The following is a 20,905-nucleotide window of genomic DNA, read 5'->3' on the forward strand; positions in this document are numbered from 1 at the left end:
ATAATATATTATTATATAAATAATATATGTAATATATTGTTATATAAAAAGTTATATATATATAATTTTTTGAGTCATTTTGAGCCGAACACGAGCGAACAAACTGTGGTTCGTGTTCGGCTCGTTTACATTTCGAGCTTAAAAATTTGTTCGTGTTCGACTTGTTAGGCTTAACGAACGAGCCGAACAAGAGCTGTTTAACGAGCCGAACACGAGCTATTCACGAACAACGAGCCAAATTGACAGCCCTAGTGAGGGCAATGAGAAGGTTCTAAACATTCTCTTTTCAACGTTGCTCCTTTCTCCTGGGAGATTGTTGGTGGCATCATGACAGTTTTGATTCCAAGGAACACCACCATCCTTGCAGTGGAGGAGTAGGCTTTCTCAAACTACTCGAACTATCAAACTGGCCTATTGATCCAGGTTTATGGAAGTGAGAGAACGAGGACTAGTGACAATAGTTACTCAACAAATTTTAGCTCTCATGCATCCCACTTGCTCTCAAGGGTGTTGCCCTTATTATTGTATTAATGATTAATCGAGAAGCTTAATTACCTTGCACACAACTATTGGCTTAGGGTTCCATTTGTGGCGGCCATAGCTTAATAAATATGGATGTAAACTTGTTGTAGGGAAGGGAAAGCAAGTTTTGGAGAGTTATGGTTGGTATTGTAAGCACTTTAAAAAATGCAGATATTAATTTTTTTACAGTTTCCATGCTTTAGTAGATTTAGTTATGAAAAAGCAACTTACCATCATAAAAATTTGTTAAAAGTAGCAAGAAAATAACAACCAAATGAATATGTGATAAAGCTGTCCCAAATAGACTTAAACTTGTTAGACTATCCAGTCAATTTATGTCATAATATTGAAGAAACACATATACAGGCAGCATATAGAACCCTTACAATACACCAGAGCAACACTAGGAAAACGAATCTTATATAAAAGTAATAGAAAGTTTAGTGTAGAAACATAACTTGATACTACCGGAGTTGTATTCTTTGCAGATAGAAGTTTACCAATGATTGTCTAAGTTAAATTTTAGGCAGTGGCATAATATTTGAAAATTATTATGAATCAAACTTACTTTGGAAGGCATGAGTTTATGCTGTGATAACAAATCAACCATTAACAACACACACAATCTAATTCAAGATAGTCGAAACAAGACACGGAACTTGATTGATATTTCATCAAAAAAATTTTGGATGGACTAGCATGTATCCCATACCGGAGGGCTATCGAACCCTACATTTTTTGATCCTATCCCGAACTTGGCCATAGGAAATATCTACTCCACAATTTGTGGAATATTGACATAAATAGTGACAACCTTGGCAATCCTTGGGATTATAGGAGCATACATCTTTCCTATTTTTTTAAAAATTATCTGTGCAAGTTGTAGCATGCGTTTACTTATTTTAATATACTCATAGTTTCCCATTCTTTTTTCTTCTTTAGGAAACGAGCACGTCTAATTTTGTGCCTTAAAATCGTCAACTTAAGAGTAGGTATGATGAACCATAAAGCAATTGAAAGAATGATAAAGAATACAAATAGTGAATATTAAAATTTATGTGGCTTAATTTAAATAATCCTACATTCAAAGTAGAGAAGAAAGGATCAGCTCCACGCGATGTTAAAGAGCCAAAATTATTGTGCACAATAAAGAAAACTTCTCAATAAAGAAGAAAAAAATCTAATAGGACTAAAAAGAGGGAAATAACTTGGGTGGATAATAATCAGAAAATTATCCACTTTACATATTACTCCAAAGACGTGATGATTTTGTTGAGATTATATTTTGAAATCTCAATAATAAACTTTATTTTCTCTCTTTCTTTCTCATTCCTTTCCCTCTTGCTTCTCCTTAATTTCTTCACAAAAAAATCAAGATTGTCTTACTATTCAACATTGTTTAAAATTGTCCAATAAGTCTGTGTCTCAACGCTATTCTATTGCAAATCATAATGAGGCGTACACCTCACCAATATTGAGGCACTTCTCAAGGCGTGCCTTGCCTTACGCATGGTGAGGCACTATTTTTTTTCTTAAATAAACCCTAAATATGGTAGCTCCAACTTGCACACAATCGCACTGTCTACTGACTCCATTGAAGGAAATCTGTGCATACCTCTTCAGTTGTTGCATCCGTCGTCCGTCGTCTTGTCTAACAGTGTCTTTGGTGTCCTCTAATGTCTTTTCCAATCTTCTTAGCAGCTGTCGTAGGTTCTTTGAAGCAGCAACAACTACCCCTTCTTGCATTTGCCCTTGTCGTCCTTCCTTGCACTTACCTTCACCACCCTTACAATCGCCTCTATCATCCCTCTTAGCCCTAGCCGGCCCCCTCCATTCTTTCAGTAGTTGTTTCCATTGCAATTCTTTTAGTTGTCATCGACGTTGCCAAACCTCATTGCTAGCCCTCCTTGTAGCCATTGTCATCATCGCCTTCGTCACTATCAACACATCATAATTTTTTTCTTTTTCTCTTGTGGCAATCACAAAAGTTTAAAATTTTTCCTAAATTTAATTAATTTAGTTTTTTTTTTTTTTAATCCCATAAAACTTTCATTCTAGGATTTTGGGGGAAAAAGGGTTCGAGGTAAAGATAGATCCATAAAGAGTCATAGGAAGGATCCATAGATGCAAATTGATATTCGATGCAACAACAAGACATGTTTATTTGAAGTGCAGTTATTATGAGTAGGTGGTTAAAAGGGATTTTACAAAGATGAAAGAATACCTCTTCAGTTTGCACAAAAAATATTGCATTCTATGCTAAAATACTAAAAAATAGTAGAAGAAGAAATTCGATCATCTATAAGTCGATGTCAAATCATCATGAACAATGATAATTTCATGATAGTTAATGTCAGATTTTTTTTATTGGAGTGAATGAAGTGACTGGCACCTGTCATGTTTTGTTATTAATATCTATTGGAGGTGTAAGAGGGCCCATAAACCACTATATGGTAAATATAGAGAATGATAGGGGTCATGGAAAGGGGCCGTTGTAGCTCCAAAGATATCTCTAGAGTATGTTAGAAAGGCACGCAAAGTCTTAGAAGTATGTTAGAGAGGCACACAAGCTTGTCTTGCATGGGTATTGAGATTTTTTTATGAGAATGTCATTCCATTTAATGTGACAACTTCGCCCCTTTTAATATAATTTGTTTGATGCGCTTATGGTCGAAACTTAAAACCGCTGTCTATGTATGATTTGGTGACAAGGATGTTCAAAGATTCAAGTTTTATAGAGAAAATTTTAGAAGATACTAAAAGGATTTGAATTCAAGCTGGAGTAATAATTATGTCTAATGACTAATTTCATATAAGTAATAAAAGTTTGATCAATATTATGATAAATAGTTTTAAAATTTGTTGAAACATTTGGTGGGGTGAAAGATGTAAAGTATATTTTTGTGCTGCATGTTGGAATGATAGATGAGATTGGACAGCATTTGGTGGTTCAGATTATGACAAATAATACTAGTGCTTATAAGACAGTTGAGAATAAGATGATGAAGAAGAAAAAATATTTTTATTGACAATACTTAAAAAGGCAAAACCGGGAATTGAGGCTTTTTTTCTAAGCATGGCGTAAGTCTTAGAACAAAAAAATAAAAAATTAATAAAATTAAACATTATTCAAAATATGACATTCGACAATCCACAAATCTTAATCATTAATGATTAAACTTAGAATTTAAATATGTCAATATACTTTACTTAATCACCCATACATATAGCATTCTTAAATATAATACAAAAGTTTGAAATAAGATTTAAACATTAAACTTAGAATTTAAATATGCCACAAGAATTACGATTCATAGTGGCTTCATTATCACTTTCATTATCTTCAGAGGAATCATCATATATAATAATTTTATCTTCTTCGGAAGAATCATCATAACAATTTCCACTTTACTTTTATTACTAATTATAGAAAATAGTTATTTACATGAATCCCATACAATTCATATATTTATTATTACGGTCAAAAAAGATCATTTATATGCATATCATATAATTTTTATGTTTATTGTTACTGTAAAAAATATTAATAATAAATAAACAATATCTGTGAGTTATGGCAAATAAGAGGAATCAGATGTACAAATGGACTTTGATGATCACTTACTCATTGTTGATAGAGCCGACGGGCTTCTGTGCTTTGAAGGGAATTCGACGCTCATTAGAGACGAAGCGAGCAAGAATTGTACTTGGACGCTCGACTCTACGTTCGGTATGTTTGATTGGACTCGTCGATGCTCAAAATGGAGAAGTGGATGCTATGCTCAGGATGCTCAATTGGGCTCATCGATGCTTAAATTTTAAATGTTGATTTATACAACACCTAAATTTTTAAAATTATATAAAAAATACCACTAATAACTTTTTCACAGCGAATATCCTTTTTATGCTTTTATTTTGATGTGATTATGCTCGAAAATTTTATATAAGTAAATATCAAAGTTTAGGTATTAGATACATAAATGTATAAAAATTGTGTAGTATGCTTGTCAATCCCTTAAAAAATATTTGTCGGTTGTTGCACAAATTTAAAATTTGTACAAATAGAAAGGTAGAGATAGAAAAATGTGTGAGAAAAGTTGAGGGGGATAGATTGAGAATAATTGATACTTTTTCTTTCCTTATCTCTCTTGTTAAACCGGTCTAGATTTGGGCATCACCTGATGGTACCTTTTGTCTTTGCTCTCTTGTTACACCACTGTCAAAATTTGCCCAACACCCGAGTATTTTCCTTTGTATCACCTTGATTTCAAAAATAGGTGCGTCTCTTTGTCAATTTCTATTTCTGTGATTCTCAGCATTTGAATGGTCTATTTAAGATTTATCCTAGAATTTTGCAAACGTACCAAACTTCACCATTCCAGCTTAGCTTCATGTAAATCTCCCAAGTTCAGAATGCTCAATATGGCCATAACAACCAAATTATAGGATTTCTTGTTTTGAAGTTGATCATTTTTTCATCTTATATTGCATTGCACAATGAACCATTGTGTATTTTTTGGATTTTTTTTTTGTCATATTCTGTGGTTAGGAAATTAAAGCTCATTTTTGTTGCCAGTACTTTGGAGAGTTTTAGAGAAGAAAGATGTAAGTCATTAAAGATATGTATACTAGATTTGTTACTTATGTTCGAACAGAAAGATGATTGATCAAGTATTTTCCTATCAGTTGGATTGCATCATGGATTGGCTTTAAGCCCTTATCTTTTTGCTTTAGTTATGGATGCTCTTACCGGGCCTTTACTGGAAGACGTTCCTTAGTGTATGTTTTTTGATGATGATATCCTTCTTGTGGATAAGACTAGAGAAAAAGTTTAAAAACAAAATGATTTATGGAGGTCTACATCAGAGTCTAAAGGCCTTCATTTGAGTAGAACAAAAACTAAATTCATGGAATTTAATTTTAATAGTAGTAGCTCTAGTGGCAGAGTTGTAACTATGGGTGATCAAATCATTAAAAGGTGTTATTAGTGATATAGATAGGGATGTTATTAGTAGAATTCAAGTTGGTTGGTTGAAGTGAAGGAATGCATCAAGCATATTGTGTGATAGAAATGTACTGCTTAGAGTGAATGAAAAATTTTAAAAGATGGTTGTGAGACTTGCAATGATCTATGGCGTAGAATGTTGGACTTTAAAAAAGAAGCATAAAATAAACTCAAGTGTTGTTGAGATGAGAATGGTTAGGTGGATGAGTGGCTTGACACATAGAGACAAAATGCGAAATAAATATATTCGTGATAGGGTTGGTGTAGCTACAGTGGTGGACAAGAGAGGGTCATCTGAGATGGTTTGGTCACATTAAACGTCGACCATTTGAAGATCCAGTTATGAGAGTAGATGTTTTAGATTCGACTTATATTAAGAATGACAGAGGTAAGACATAAAAAGACTTGGTCATATTGTATAAAAAATGATATTAATTTTTAGAATTAAATGAAAATATGACACTCAATAGGATGCAATGGAGAAAACGTATTCATGCACCCGACCCCACTCAGTGGGATAAAGGCTTGTTGTTGTTGTTATTGTTGTTTTGTTGCTAATACTTATATTGATTGAGCGGCGGCTAAACTTGTTTAATGTTATGTAGGTATCCAATCCCAAGGAAGGTGTGGGTATATATTCGATGCTTCAGTGCCAGGATATCATTGACAAAAGGATGGAAGAGCCACTACATGCAGGTGATGATATTTGTAAGTCTAAAAAATGGGACGAAAACTGTTGCACGGAATATGAAGGACATACAGATTTTGCATTCCAAAAAGGGCTCGGTGCCCGTCAGAATGGCTCATATTCTCATATTGTGAATATGGAGTTTTCATTGCGTGCAATATTACTCAAGTAAGTTCTGTGTTTTTCCCCCTTATCTACAGCAAATCGTTATCTTGTAGTAGTGACAATGATAGTATTCAATCTAACAACATTTGACTCTTTTTCAGACTTAAATGTATACCTATTTTGTTTATCTGTTTGTGCTCTGATCCATTCCACAGATTTTTATTTTTATTTATTTTTTATTTTTTATGTTGTAGATATCCAATTAACAGATATGTTACCGCCGCTGACAGAGAAATTCTCATGAAGGCTTTGGCTCGCCATCCTAGTTGCGATGCTAAAATTGGAAGTGGAGTTCAAGATATTATGGTATGAGTTAGAATTAAATAGAAATTCTGAGTCATTGTTATCAAGAATTGCTTTCGGTGTTATATATTGCTCAGCTAAATTTTCATCTACATCTTATGTAATGTTAGCATCAATCAACTTTTATTCTTCCCGATCAACTTCATTTTATTCGAGCTGCCTGCCTAATTTTTATGTTATGTTATGCTGGTGCATAGTGTGTACCTTACCATTTTGTTTAGGTTACATATTTTTCATAATTTCTCATTATTCTTTTCTTATTATATTTCATATCTATACCAATGATCTCATTTCTGCCACAACTGTTTTTATTGGTTTCCTTCCAACTTCATGGCAGTGAGAGCTCAATTTAGAAATTTTCTTTACAAACTTGTTTATATTAATGTTTCATTTATGGCTCCTTTCTCATCGTTCTCATGGTTTTTCTGAACTATCCATGCAAATAAGTTTTTTTTTTTTTTATATTTTATTTTTATTTCTTTTCTGAGGAACTGTCCAGCAATTTTTTTTGTTGAGTTCTCTATTCAAAGATGTGCTCCTAAATGTCAGGCGAAGGGAGGTTGAACCACCCAAAGGATCCAAGTCATCTGAAGCCAAATAATAAGATCCATTATTCTACAAGCTTGATAGAACCAAATATTTTGTTTACCATTGAATCTTCTATAGACGATGATTGACATCTTGGTGATCCTTTTTATCCTTACCTCCATATTTCTTCAACATTGTCTTGTTGGCTAAATGTAGTGTTGATAGGTTGTTGTCCGTCTTGCACCTATCTGGCACATCAGTCTTCTTGTCTCCTACAGATAACCACTTGTCTTTTGTACTGCCTAGCATATTTCTGAACCTAGGAGGTTGGTTGGATGTTCGCAGCCTAATTCCTGATTAGCCAATGAGACAATTTTATTGGAAACTACTAATTTGTTAGTTTGTTACACCTATGAGAACTAGAAATTTAATTGGAGAAAACCCTTACTACTTTGCTTTGAACTCATATTTACCCTCATGAGTTTGTTGACCATCTAAACCAGCATATTAAACTCACTTAACTAATACAACAAGCATAGTTTCTTATTTAACTCCCAATTCCCAATCAAACTTGATTGTATGGTGATTTCCATGGTGCTGTGTTGACCTCACTTTTGGTTGAGGTTTAGTTTTTCTTTTTCAGTAGCCTAGGGACTAGTCATAAGACTTTCCTGTTGACTATTTCTAGAAAACTAGAAAAGAAACTCTCGCCATTAGAAATTCTAAACTCTTCCTTGCTCCACTTGAAGTTCCATATACTGGTCTTAACCTGTAGCACTTAGTAGGTGGGGCACTATAGGGGAGCTCAAGAGAGTTCCCATAGGACTGCTTGACTTTAGGGCTGACTCTGGGTGTTGGTTAGCTAAGACCAGTACATAGAGGACTCAAATGGGGATTCCATTGGTCTATAGCTCACATATGGTGGTTGGCTTCCCAATTCTACCGAAAATACCCAACTTGGTCTTTTGCCATTAAACTCCCACAAATTACCTAAGTACCATTGAAATCCTAAATTTGGCAAAAATTTTCAAATTTACCCAAAATACCCAAATTTGTTCAAAAATCATTTCAAACTTTTTGAAAACATCCAAATTACCCAAAATCACAAAAAAAATTGTCAAATCATCAAAATGCCCTTCCTTAGCCCAAAATTTCAAAAATTTCAAAAAATCCCGAAAATTCCCAAAACCTTTCAAAAATTCTCAATTTCATTTTTCTCGACCCAATTTGCCCATTTGACCATTTTTTACCAAAACCCCAAAATTGCCTTTAAATGCCTAATTTCCCTAAATTCACCTCAAATGTCCATCAATTGGTCTCAATTTCTCTCAATTTCAGCTCTAAACTCAAATTCATCTTTCATACGATCAATTCAAACCAAATTCAAACCTAATTGACCCATAATTTAACAACATTGCCCAGTATTTGAAACCACAATTTGGCAATGTTTTCGAATATCATCCAAATTGAATGCCCTAACCCCAAAATTGACACCCAATTGATGTTGGAAACTCTTCATGACATTCTCATAGACCATTTTCAACCATTAATTTGGAATTTGCCTAACCTTAGCCCAACCTAGACTCGAGTCTAACCCAACATAGATGTCCAAATTCTTCAAATTGTTCAAATCAATTTAAAATCACTTCAAATCTTTTCTAAACATCTCACGACAATCGTCCACACAATCTTGATCAATCAATTAATCTCGAACCAAAATTTTGATGAAAATCAAATTTTGACGCATTTTTGACCCGATCGTCGACGAAGTTGTCTGGAAGACCCCAGATGATGAAACGGACCGCGCCGACGCGTCCGGAACGTCGAAATTACCTAGGGAGGACACCTATTTTGATGTGATTTCGTGCACGCACGAATTGGAGAATTTTGAATATTAAAAATTTATAAAATAAAAAAATATTCTTTTTTCACATAAATCCCTAAATCCCTAAGCTAGCTCACGCCTCTTGTCCCTTCCCATTCACAAACTGCTGCATCCCTCCCTTTCTGTTGCGCCAGGTTGCTCTCGAATCTCCTCTATCGCACACAAGATCTTCTCCATCATGAGCCCTCCCTTCTCCTTCCTCGCGAAGCTTCGGCCGAGGTCCCTCTCTGGCTTCCATCCCATCTCACGCCACAACCAAAGCACCTACCTCCTGCTAAAGCACCTACCTCCTGCAAATCCCCTTCACTAAACATTGTGTTTTTCCCTCCGATTTCCTATTTGGGTAAGCTCCCCAACCAAGGCACTCGATGCCCTGCCTCTGCACAGCCGCCCTACCTCACCTCACGGCAACAGGCTCCGCCTCGTGTTCGGCTCACCCATGGGTGAGTCCAGGTTGGCCCCTCCCTTCCTATTTTGCTATAAAATTCCCATTTGGGGAGTTCCTTAAGGCAGGCTGAATTCTTCTTTGAGAGGGGCAGGTTCTGCCGAATTTTTCTTTGAGTTCGCGAGCTTCTGTTGGTTGTGTGTTGTTGCCTGAGAGCTCTTAAATCAAAAGCTTCTGTGCTCGTTCTTTTCTGGTTTGTTCAGGAGGTAACACTCTTTTATTTTCCACCACCTGCTTCTTCCCACAACTTCATATGCATATCTTAACAACATTACCCAGTATTTGAAAAAAAAAAAAAAAGGAAAGTTTGCTTGGGGGTTTAATATTTCAGCATACATTTATTGTGTTATTGAGACCTTTTCATCCTCTTCCCTTCACTTGGTTGATTTACAAATCTTCTTCCGTTTGTTGGGTTTGATACAATGTTAACAGTTTCTTTCATTTGATGATTGTAAAGTTCTTTAAGAGATTATAAAGGGATTTTTCTAAGAAGGTGAGGTAAATATGCTATTTTATGCTGTTGCTCCTCAGATTCTAATATTTTCGATTCATACTTACCACTCAATTTCTCTCAGATTCTAATATTTTGAGATTATGAAGGGATTTTTCTAAGAAGGTGAGGAAAATATGCTATTTTATGCTGTTGCTCCTCAGATTCTAATATTTTCGATTCATACTTTCCACTCACTTTCTCATATATTTACATGGCTAACATCTTGAATGGTTCCAATTATTTGCTTTGGGAGTCTCATTTGCGAAAATTTGAGATGTTTGGTTGCATTTTGAAAATCGAGAAAGATTTATTCATCGTTTTGAATTGTTGGAGGACTTTGTTGCCTTGCATCTTGAAAATATGAAAGGATTCATTTATCATTTGCAATTTTCGGATTTTAAAAATATTTACATATATAACATCCAAATTTTTAAAATAGGTGTGCGGATTTTTTAATTCATATGTGTTTACATATCTAGCACCCCAAATTTCTTCCTTTCTACCTCTACACCACCCAAATCTTAAAAAGTATGAGAATTAGGTGGTATGTTTGTAAATATTATTTTCCTAGCAGCATTTGTTTGTTGTCCATAGCCTCTCCATTTCAGGAAGGATGTCTGAGGCTATTAAAAATTTGAGATACCTTCGATATTTGAATCTTACTTTAGATCTCACTCAGATGTCAAGATCTATAAACAATCTTTATCATCTACGGTTCATAATCTATAAAATGTGGTTGGGGGATCTTGCTTTTATGATTTCTTGCCTGGCGATATGAGTAATCTTTCCCATCTGCGTCACTTGGGATTGCCCCGAAATGCATTTTTTAGTATACCTGGAATTGGGAAATTAAGGTCACTTAAAGAACTAAATGAGTTTAATGTTAAGAATGAGAGTGGTTATAGGATTGAGGCGTTGGACATATGAGTGAGTTATGCAAAATAAAAAAATACTTTTTCTGGAAATGTGAGGGAGGCTAGAGAGGCTTGCAATGCAAAATTATTTGAGAAGTGAAAACTCAGATTTATTCTTGAATTGGGGCAAAACTATTGACGGATGGGAATCATACATGGGAGTTGAAAGCCTACACATCACACAATTCTTATGTATTTGCATGTCTGACACCCAAAGCATGACATTTACATTTATAACACCCTTCTTTTGGTCATAAGCCTGTGCGTGGGAAGACGATTTTATTTTTAGGTGCTGAATATGTAAATGCATGAGAATGTAAGTGTTATGTATGTAAATACATAGGAATTTAGTGCTTTGCTTGAAGGATTTAAAAATCTGAAAGTTTGTGTGTTTTATCTGTAAAAAAAAAATTTGGACGTTTAGGCTTGCTCATTTGTAAAAGTTTGAAAGCTTCGGTGCTCATATTTTGCAAAATCTGAAAAGTGGAGGTTTTTCTCTTTTTTTTTTGGAAATGTGAGAGGTTTTTGCGGCATGTTGGTTACCCGGTTTTGGGGCTTGCGTGGCCCGGTTTTTGGCCTATTGATTGGGGCTCGGTTTTGGCTTCATTGACCCTATCCTTGAGTAGGTTGAGGAGCTCAGGTTTTGCCTCATGAGGGGCTGCGGTTTTGCCATGTAATGGCTTGGTTTTGAGTATGTCTTGGGCTCGGTTTTCCTTGGCTTGACTGGTTCTTGTTCTTGGTGAAATATGTGGCTCATTTTGGCTTTGACGAGGCTTTGTCAAATGGCTCGTTTTTAGCCTTATGCGGCTCGGTTTGAGGCCTTTTAGTGATGTTTGGGTCGAACTTTTAAGACTACTTGTCAAAATTTAACTTGTGTTTTGAAGTTTTAAATGCCAAAGTTCGACTTGTGTTTTTTTGAAGTTTTCTTCGTTAAGGTTTAAGTCGCGCTTCGTGATTTTCTTCGTTAAGGTTTTAAATTGTATTTTGGAAGGTCGCATATAAAAGAGGGTCGCATATAAAAGAGGTTTTTCTTAACGTTGGGGTTTGGAAATAGCTTTCATATGATTTGAGGATCAATCCACCTCCTTTATGTCGATCTCTTAGGTGGATCATTTCCTCCTCTCTCTCTCTATTTTTCTTTTTTTCTTCCTTGCTTCTTGATTGGATTTATACACTTATATACGGAACATAAGTGCACACATATAGCCTTTTGCTATATGTGAACCATCAAGCAAGGCTACAAGTTGGACGGTTCATTTTGGGGTAAGGACAGAGGCACGCCGATGGTAGAACAGAATGATATCTCATTCTACAACATCAGGATTCAATTCTATGGCCCGATGAACTGCAGGATGAAAGTATCATTCACCGACATAAAACTAGTGAGGGATCTGTACCTTCTTAGGTTGTTGGCGGTCCTACGTCCGACGGCATGATCGACTCGTGGACAACTACACTTTTCAAAATTGATAATAACAGACAAAAAAATATATATTTTTTTCATTTTGTAAATTGATACAACTTCCTTTTGTGTGCCCGAAATTTATGTGTATGCTAAAAATACAAATTTTAAATACATTTTAAACCTGATTGTCCACCTGTTGATTACCCGTTTCAGGCTAAGGAATACCCTCCTAAGTTAGGTTTAGGTGGATACACTTCTAGTTGAGAGGCGAGCTTTATACATCCGGATGACCGAGTAGCCTTTGACGACTCTCGAGTACAAATATATATTTGAGTCTAGCCCCGACCCGAGTGCTTGCGGTCCCCTATTTTTGAATTTTTCATATGTTTTATTGGAATTTTTGGATAGAACACTCGTGGTCTTTTCTCCGGGATTTTCTCGAGGTTTTAGTAGCTTTATTTAAGTTATTACTTGTCGATTTTCTCAAGTTTTTCGTCATGGATTATTTGTCGATTTTCCTTGAGTTTTCCAGGTGACGTTTCTTTTATTGTTCATTTTTGCCTCGTTCCTTAAATTCTATTACTCTACTCATAACTGCTACATCAAAGGAACAGCTGACCTTCCAGGTATATAGGTTTGCTTTGTGTTTACAGCATGTTACTTTCTTACAGTCGCTTTCCTGTCGTACCTTATACTTTTTCCTTACACTGCATGTTATACTGTTTTTTTCCACCGTATACTCTACTGTTTGTCCTGTTCTACACACTCTACTGTTATTCTATATACTGTACAACTATTGCATGCCCTACTGCTTTCTTATATACTGCTTTCATTCGTCATACATGTTACTGTCTCTTTTAGCACACGATACCTTAGAATAGGCGGACAGTAGTTAGTTTTATAGGGGGTACCCGACAGCAGATCGTTGACTCAACAATTGCATGTATACTTAAAACTAACGTCGAACTCGAAGGTGCTATGGCGAGGAGCTCGGAGCTATGCATTGTGGGCAGCACGACCATCTTCGACGGCAAAACATGTCTACACCAGCTAAATCATTCCTTAAAAATTAAAACAACAATTCATAGGATTTCGAGGTTGCTTGTCTAGTGCAACATAAATTTTCAACTTTTCTTTAGACATTTGTATAGCTCTACTATGCAATCTAAGCCCTAACTTATTTTATGATCCCGAGGTTGTCTTTCATTACGACCTAAATCTTCACATCTTTCAGGCTATTTGTGTGATCATTTCACACGAATGTAAGCCCTAATTAATAAAATTGACAGGTTGAAACACTTAAATAATTTCTCCTTGGAACTGAAGCCAAACCATAGGGTAGACTGAGAAGTCATTAAGGTTCTCCTTCGGATCTGTGACATCCTCTAGTTCTTCCTCCTTTGGACTCAACAATAAAATGTTCCAAATTTGAGTCAATCGTTTTTCACACATCTTTGTCCTATATCGTTGAAAAGTCATATCTTTTGACCTCCTTGAAGATAATATTTCCTGATTTTTATCGAGAGTTTTTTTTAGTGACTTTGGTTATCTAAGATGTAATTAACTATAGGGGTTTGCCTTTATAGGAAGTTTTTCCGAACCCAGTTTAATATAAAACTTATTTAATTTTTCATATTAAATAGGGAAATTGTCTGCAAATAAAATGGTTTCGCAGACCAAACGGATTTCATATATTTCTGAGTTTATTTGATCGAGTCTCATCCTCAAGTCTTGTGTTTATCCTTCGGGATAGATACAGGGTTTGAGGTATAGTGCTCTTTCATTTGAACTATGAAAAATATCTCATTCTATTTTTTTTCATGGTATCAGAGTGGGTCCTCTAAAGGATCATCGAGATCCTTTTCTCTTCTTCTGTTTTCTCTCGATCTACTCTTCTGTTTGTCTTGCTTCTGCTCGCACTCGCAAATTTTCGAGCTCCTTTGAGATGTCCTTCAGCGCTGCTATCTGTCTCTCCATCAAGATTTCCCATTCCGCTCATCTTGTTTTTCAGCTAAAACAGAGAAGTTGTTGTAGCCATGGAAGTGTTTGACACTTCCAATATCCTGGATGGTTTGATAAATCTTGGAATTTCTAAACATCCAATCCTTCTCTTCTTGAAACTTCTCTTGGCTAACGTGAAATCCATGGTTACCCACGCCCTCTCTACAGACAACTATCAAATCTGGAGGCCCCAAATCATCATGATCACCAAAACAAATGGGTTTTGGGGTTTTGTTGATGGGCATCAATCCTTCCCCTTCTCCCAAGATCCTCAATGCTTCGGGTACATCTCTTCTACCTATCCTCTCTACAATACATTGTAGCTTATTGATCAGATTCAATTAAAGAACGAGCTAAGCAATATTTCTATGCATAACCTCACCATGACTATCTCCTGATGATTAAAACAATTGTGGATGACTTATGTGCTGCAGGTTCCCAAGTTAATATCGAAGATGTAATTCTTTATATCTTAAAAGGCTTACCGACATCATATTCTTTTTTCAAGATGGCTATCTGAATGTGTTCTACTCTTGTCAGTCTTGATGATTTATATGCTCTTTTACTCAGAAATTAACATCTCTTCTGAGCCAAATCTTTATCTATGGAACCTGATCCCTCAATTGTTAATATATTCTTACAAAAACAAGGAAAACTCTACAGGGGAAAAGGCAAAAGCCCTCTCTCCATCTCTCGTTGAATTTTTTATTCTGCTAATCCCTCGTACAAAGTTCTTGGTTCAACTACCTGTCAAATCTGTAATAAATTTGGTCATCTTGCTTCTACCTGCTGGCATCGCTTCAACATTAACTATCAACCCAAAGCCCCACTTTCGGTTTCATCCACTTCATCTCCATCTCATCAGTTCAATTGGTATCTTGATAGCGGAGCTACTTCGCATCTCACGTCGGATTACAATTAGATTCATTAACCAAAACCTTGTCAAGGAAATGAGACTGTTATGTTAGGTAATGGAAACATTGTCCCAATCAAACCCTCGAGAACAGGAATTTTACCAACTCCAAATTGTAAGCTATTTGTCTCTAAGCTTCTTCACACTCCTTTTATCTCCCATAATTTGATTTTTGTCTCTCAGTTAGTACTTGATAATAACTGGGGGCCTTCGTCCATCACTTCAACTTAATGTTATAAATATTATGTGCTTTTCATTGATGACTGTTCTAGCTATACTTGATTTTATCCTATGTTTAACAAATCTAAAGTTCTTACACAATTTATAAAGTTAAACAAAAAGTGGAACTTCAGTTCAATCAAAGGACGGACTGATAATGATGGAGTGTACCAACCGTCAATTAACTAGTTTACTCCGCACCTTTGGCATTATTTATCAACCGAGCTGTCCTTATACATCTCCGCAAAATGACATCATTGAACGCAAGCATCGACATATATTGGAGACAACCAGGGCACTAATGTCTGACTACAACGTACCTCCCTCCCTTTGGCATGAGATGGTTCACACTGCCGTCTATTTAATCAACTGCTTACCCTCAAGGTTACTAAAAACTTCTCCCCTTACAAACTTCTCTACGGCACCGACCACATCATGATCCTCTCAAATTGTTTGGCTGCCAATGCTTTCCTTGGCTACCTCGCATTCAATGTCACAAATTGTAGCAAAGATCTTTACCATGTGTATTTCTAGGTTACCCCTTTAATATCAAAGATTATAAACATTTTGACCCCTCTACTAGCAAGATGATTATTACTCGACACGTTACTTTCAATGAATATGTTTATCCTTACAGGTCTCGGCCGAATACGCTCAGCTCTTCGCTAGCATCTTCAATCAACTCTACCCTTATTTTTCTCCCCAACTCCACGACTCAGCCAATCTTCTCTACTATTGCTCCTACATGCACGTTGTCTATTACTGCTCCAACCGAACAACAATCCCTTTCTTTGTCCGATAACTCTATATGAGAAAATTCCTTTGTTTAGTTTGTTCCAACAACCACTCAGACCTCCATCAAACCTCCTCCAAAACATCAGACTGTTACTCGTTGTCAAATGGGGTCCCTTTCCCAAAAATATTATACTTGATCTCTTACATGACAAATCTCTCCAGCAAGTGCCGCGTACTTACAACTAGGATATCAAATTTGTTCATTGGCCACAAGCCATGGGCGATGAATATCATCTCTTGCTCCAATAAAACACTTCAAAGCTTGTTCCTCTGCTCGCTGATCAACCTGCACTTGGAAGAAAATGGACTTACAAAATTAAACGGAATACTGATGGTTCAGTTAACCGTTACAAAGCTTGTCTTATGTCTTTGGGTTATCAGCAAGAGTATGGTCTCAATTACATCAACACCTTCAGCCTCGTTGTTAAAATTCCAACAATACGTCTTCTTCTCATCATCACTCTTCATTACGACTGGAAAGTATTTCAAATGGATGTGTCTAATGCCTTTTTACATGATCAACTCGAAGAAACTGTTTACATTCATTGGCCCCCTGGTTAAAAAGTTTTTATTCACTCCTCCTACGTCTGCCTTTTATAAAAATCTCTCTACGGCCTCAAACAAGCTCCAAGATAGTGGAACAACATCTTGAACACTCTTCTTCTCTATGTTGACGACATCTTTTTAACTAGCAATGATATCACGAAAATGAAGCAACGTCAACAAGAATTACAAGCCTATTTTTTCATTAAATATCTGGATTTGGTCTCCACTTTTCATGGGATCATTATCAGCCGCACTTGTATAGCTATCATCTCAATCAGACTAGCTACATTCATGAGATATTAAGTCGTGTTGGAATGATGGTGTGCAAACCGTCGCCTACTCAACCTATTTCCATCAAGAATTCCACTGATCTCTTTCTGAATCCATCCATATATCGAGGACTTTTTGGATCACTTCAGTATCTCCTCCAAATATTATTAGTTTGGGGGGGCTAATAACAAAGTTGTATGCTATATTTATGAGATTACTTATGGGCTTCCTGCTTATGGCTTAATTACCGTACTCATTATGTACTCTTGTATTAAGCTGACCACCTATTTATATGTCTCTGTAACTGTATTCATCGATATATTGGAATAAAGCTTTTGTTTCCTTTCCCGTAATCTGCTTCTCTGGCCTCTTTCTATTTTCTTTCCCAAATAAATTGCTTTGTGCTCCCCGGGTAAACATATATAGGACTGTATGAGTTATCCTCATCCAATAATTCTCGTACAAATGGGTTTATATATTGATGAATGCTCTAAATTAACTAAGATAATTATCTTTAAAATGTCATAAATAAATAAATAAATAAACCTATTAAATAACTAAGGCATTTTGAGTTTCCTCCCACAGAAGCATAGATGAGTTGCAGAGCTTGCTCCCCTACTTATCACCAAGTTCAAATCTCCTTGAAGTATGAAATAGTTGTGTGCCCGGTTTTTTATTTTATTTTTTAATCTGTTAAACCGAAAGGTACTCTTTCTTGTCTAAAAAATCTCAAGAGTTAATGGGGTTTAATCCAAACATGAGCCTTGAGATATTATTCAAGTCTGCTCAGTTTTAGTTTAGTTCTAGCATTGCTTGTGCTTGGCTGGGTTTAAAATTGAAATGCTTGTTGGTGAATGGACTTGCGTTATTTGTTTCACATTTGTTTGCAAAGACTAGCAGTTTAGGTGTTGGGCCCAGAGCAATTCTACATAATTTGTTTTGTTTTGTTTTTTTTTTTTTTTTCATTCTGCAAAAAGTCCAGGCAAAACACACATTTTTTATGCTATATCCTGTAAGCTGGCAACCCATAACCACATTTTTGCTTAACTATTTTTCTGAAGCAAATATAAGCAACGCTGAGTGGCCTTCCTGAAAGTGAGTTTAAGAATTTGCTTTCCATCTTGTCTATCAAAGCTTTATTGCCGAGTGGTTTTAAGTTTATCTTTATGAAGGATATCCTAAATCTTTGGGTCCACATTTATCGTTTTCAGCACACTAAAGTGCTGAAATAGTCCCCTGACTATTTATGTAAGGTCATTTATGTCCTAAAGTATATAAAAGTATTGAATTAGTTCTGAGATTCTTTTAATATGAGCTGAAATAATATCAAAGGAGGACTATTTTAGCCTTGCGGGACTAATTTAGTACTTTTATAAACTCTAGCTCTAAACCTTATACGACAGAGTGAGGGGACTATTTTGATGCCTTGTTTTCAGCATGACATGCAAACCTTATGGGCTGTCTGGCTTTGTATTTATGCTGAATTTACGAAGGATTTAATCTGAATACTGTCAGACGGTCATTTTTTGTGCAAAATAGATCCTGCGAATCTGTAAATCCGGAATCCTTATATTTCGGCTGGAAGTCCGTATATTCTAAATTATGTGAATCAGTGTATTTTAGTTTGTAGGGCTTGGGATTTAAGTTTGCGGGCTTCCGATTGTCTCCACTGACCATACTACTGAAATCCTTGCTGAAATTGACAAACAGTTCTATTGGATTTATAGGATTTAGTAAATCCGTTGTCACACATTTCCGGCTTTAACTCATTCAGGATTTAGTAAATCCGGGGTTTAATATATCTTAATAAGCATCAGATTTCCAAGCAGCCCCTATAAGTCTTGTAATATTGTACTCCCTCAGCTGAACGCAAGTACCACACTGGCTTTTCACTGACGTAAAGCATAAATTGATTTTTATCTCCTTTTTTCACTGGTGTATTTTTTTCAGGTTGGATATAGCTCCGAACATAAAGGATCCAAGTGTTTTATTTTGGTGAGGAAGGATGGAACTACTGAGGACTTCTCCTATCACAAATGCGTTGCTGGAGCTGCAGCTCAGATCTCCCCTGAATGTGCAGCAATGTTTGAAAAAAGGTACCATAGACGGTTTCAAAGGAGCAAGCCGATGCCATGATGACCGGATATCTACAACTACTTCCGAGATCTTCATCAACTAAATTAGCTGATTAGTATGGAAAAAAATTAATCTTGATCTTCTTTCTTTCTTTCTTTCTCTTTCATTTTTTGTTCCTTGTTCTTGTTTTGTGGTAACATTTTTGCCTCCACTAATTCTTGTGCAGTGCGAAATGCACCAATGGTTGCCAATTGACAGCAAAAGATGTTCACCTTATTTTTTTGTCGCAATAATTTTTGCTAATCCGCTGATGTAAAGGAGTAAAGAATTTCTATAAATGAAGTTTTGATTTTCTGTGTCCGTGTCATCTGTCTTTATGAGGCTCTTGTTAGACATAGAACATTTATCGATGTTGAAATACATCTAAAACATATGTAAAAAACGCACACACAAAATGAGGATATGTTAATAATAAAACTTGGATGATATTGAATTAAAATCATCAAAATTGAAAGGGAGGAACGGCAGCATGGTAACCGCGAAGTGGACTGCAGCAAGGCCACGGAAAGCTGGAGCGAAGGATACACATCACCTTAGGTCTAGTTATAGCCGAAGCACAACTCGTCCTTGGATATAGCTCTAGAAAAAAAAACTGGAATCTCAAAATCTAAACCCTAAGAGAGCAACACATGTATAATTAGAAGATGGATAGAATGATAAATAAAAACAGGGATGGGGGAATAATTCTCATCCAATGAAAAGAGGGAGAAGGGGTCAGACCGAACCTTCTCCTGCTGAATTGGGGCAAGTTCAGCCCCAAATCCCGTGTCATTATATTAATCTCAAATTAAATCTAATAAGTTTAATTTTTTCTCTTCATAAGGATTTAAGTAAATCTATTGACCCAATACATTTTCTTTGCCTCTTGCTCTAGCTCCTTTCTGCTTATGACTCTTCTTGGCTTACCCTTTTAATTGATAATGTAAATGCATTACCAGATGGTTTTTTTTTTATTATTATTATTTACATACATAACGTAAATTATATATGCCTTTACATACCAAAGCTCTAAACAAATCGTTATATTTACTTGTATAACAACAAAAATGATATTATGTATTTTGTTACATACCACACAATTCTTATGAATTTATATTTTCAACAGCTAACCTTAGATATTTACACTTATACAATTTGGTATCATAATCCTATGCATGAAAATATGTAATTCACATTTAAAAATATTAGTAAAGGTAGTATTTTTGATGTGGGGTTAAAGATTTGAATAGACGCTAGTAAATATGAAATTTTAGGTGTTAAATATGTAAATACATAGAATTGTGTTGTACGTATTTAAATGGCTAAAAAATATACATCAGAACATATATTTCACTCTAAATCAAGTAGCATTAGTTATACATATCTAACTCATTATAAAAAGCATTATACAAATAAATATGAAATTTAAAACGTTAATTAAATACAATAAACTTTTTAATATCTTTTTTTTAGTTTTATTGTTCAAGATAGACTTATTTAATTTTTTTATATTTGAACTTCATTTGTGTATAACAAATGAACGAGTATCTAAATATAAACGAGCGAACAATACAAATAAGTATCAAAATTTTCACACAAAAAAATTAATAATTATAAATTCTGCAGCACATTAAATCTTGTTTCTCCTCCAATTTGCTCTAAATCCATCACTAGGGGATGTTCAGCTAAATAA

General features: G+C 35.4%; 1 protein-coding gene across 4 annotated transcripts in view; it reads left to right on the forward strand.

The window, feature by feature from the left end:
* LOC110019152 (DNA-directed RNA polymerase IV subunit 1) overlaps positions 1 to 19,523 on the forward strand; it is an 87,119-nt gene extending 67,596 nt beyond the window's left edge. For all 4 annotated transcript variants that reach the window (XM_020716727.1, XM_020716728.1, XM_020716729.1 and 1 more), the window contains 3 exons: positions 6,133 to 6,383; positions 6,575 to 6,686; positions 19,048 to 19,523. In XM_020716727.1, the coding sequence (XP_020572386.1) occupies positions 6,133 to 6,383; positions 6,575 to 6,686; positions 19,048 to 19,233 (549 nt within the window). In that variant the 3' untranslated portion in view covers positions 19,234 to 19,523. The remainder of the gene's footprint in view (positions 1 to 6,132; positions 6,384 to 6,574; positions 6,687 to 19,047) is intronic.
* The last annotated feature ends 1,382 nt before the right edge of the window (positions 19,524 to 20,905 follow it).

This window comes from Phalaenopsis equestris, unplaced genomic scaffold (assembly GCF_001263595.1).
Source record: "Phalaenopsis equestris unplaced genomic scaffold, ASM126359v1 Scaffold000053, whole genome shotgun sequence".
NCBI lineage: Eukaryota > Viridiplantae > Streptophyta > Magnoliopsida > Asparagales > Orchidaceae > Phalaenopsis > Phalaenopsis equestris.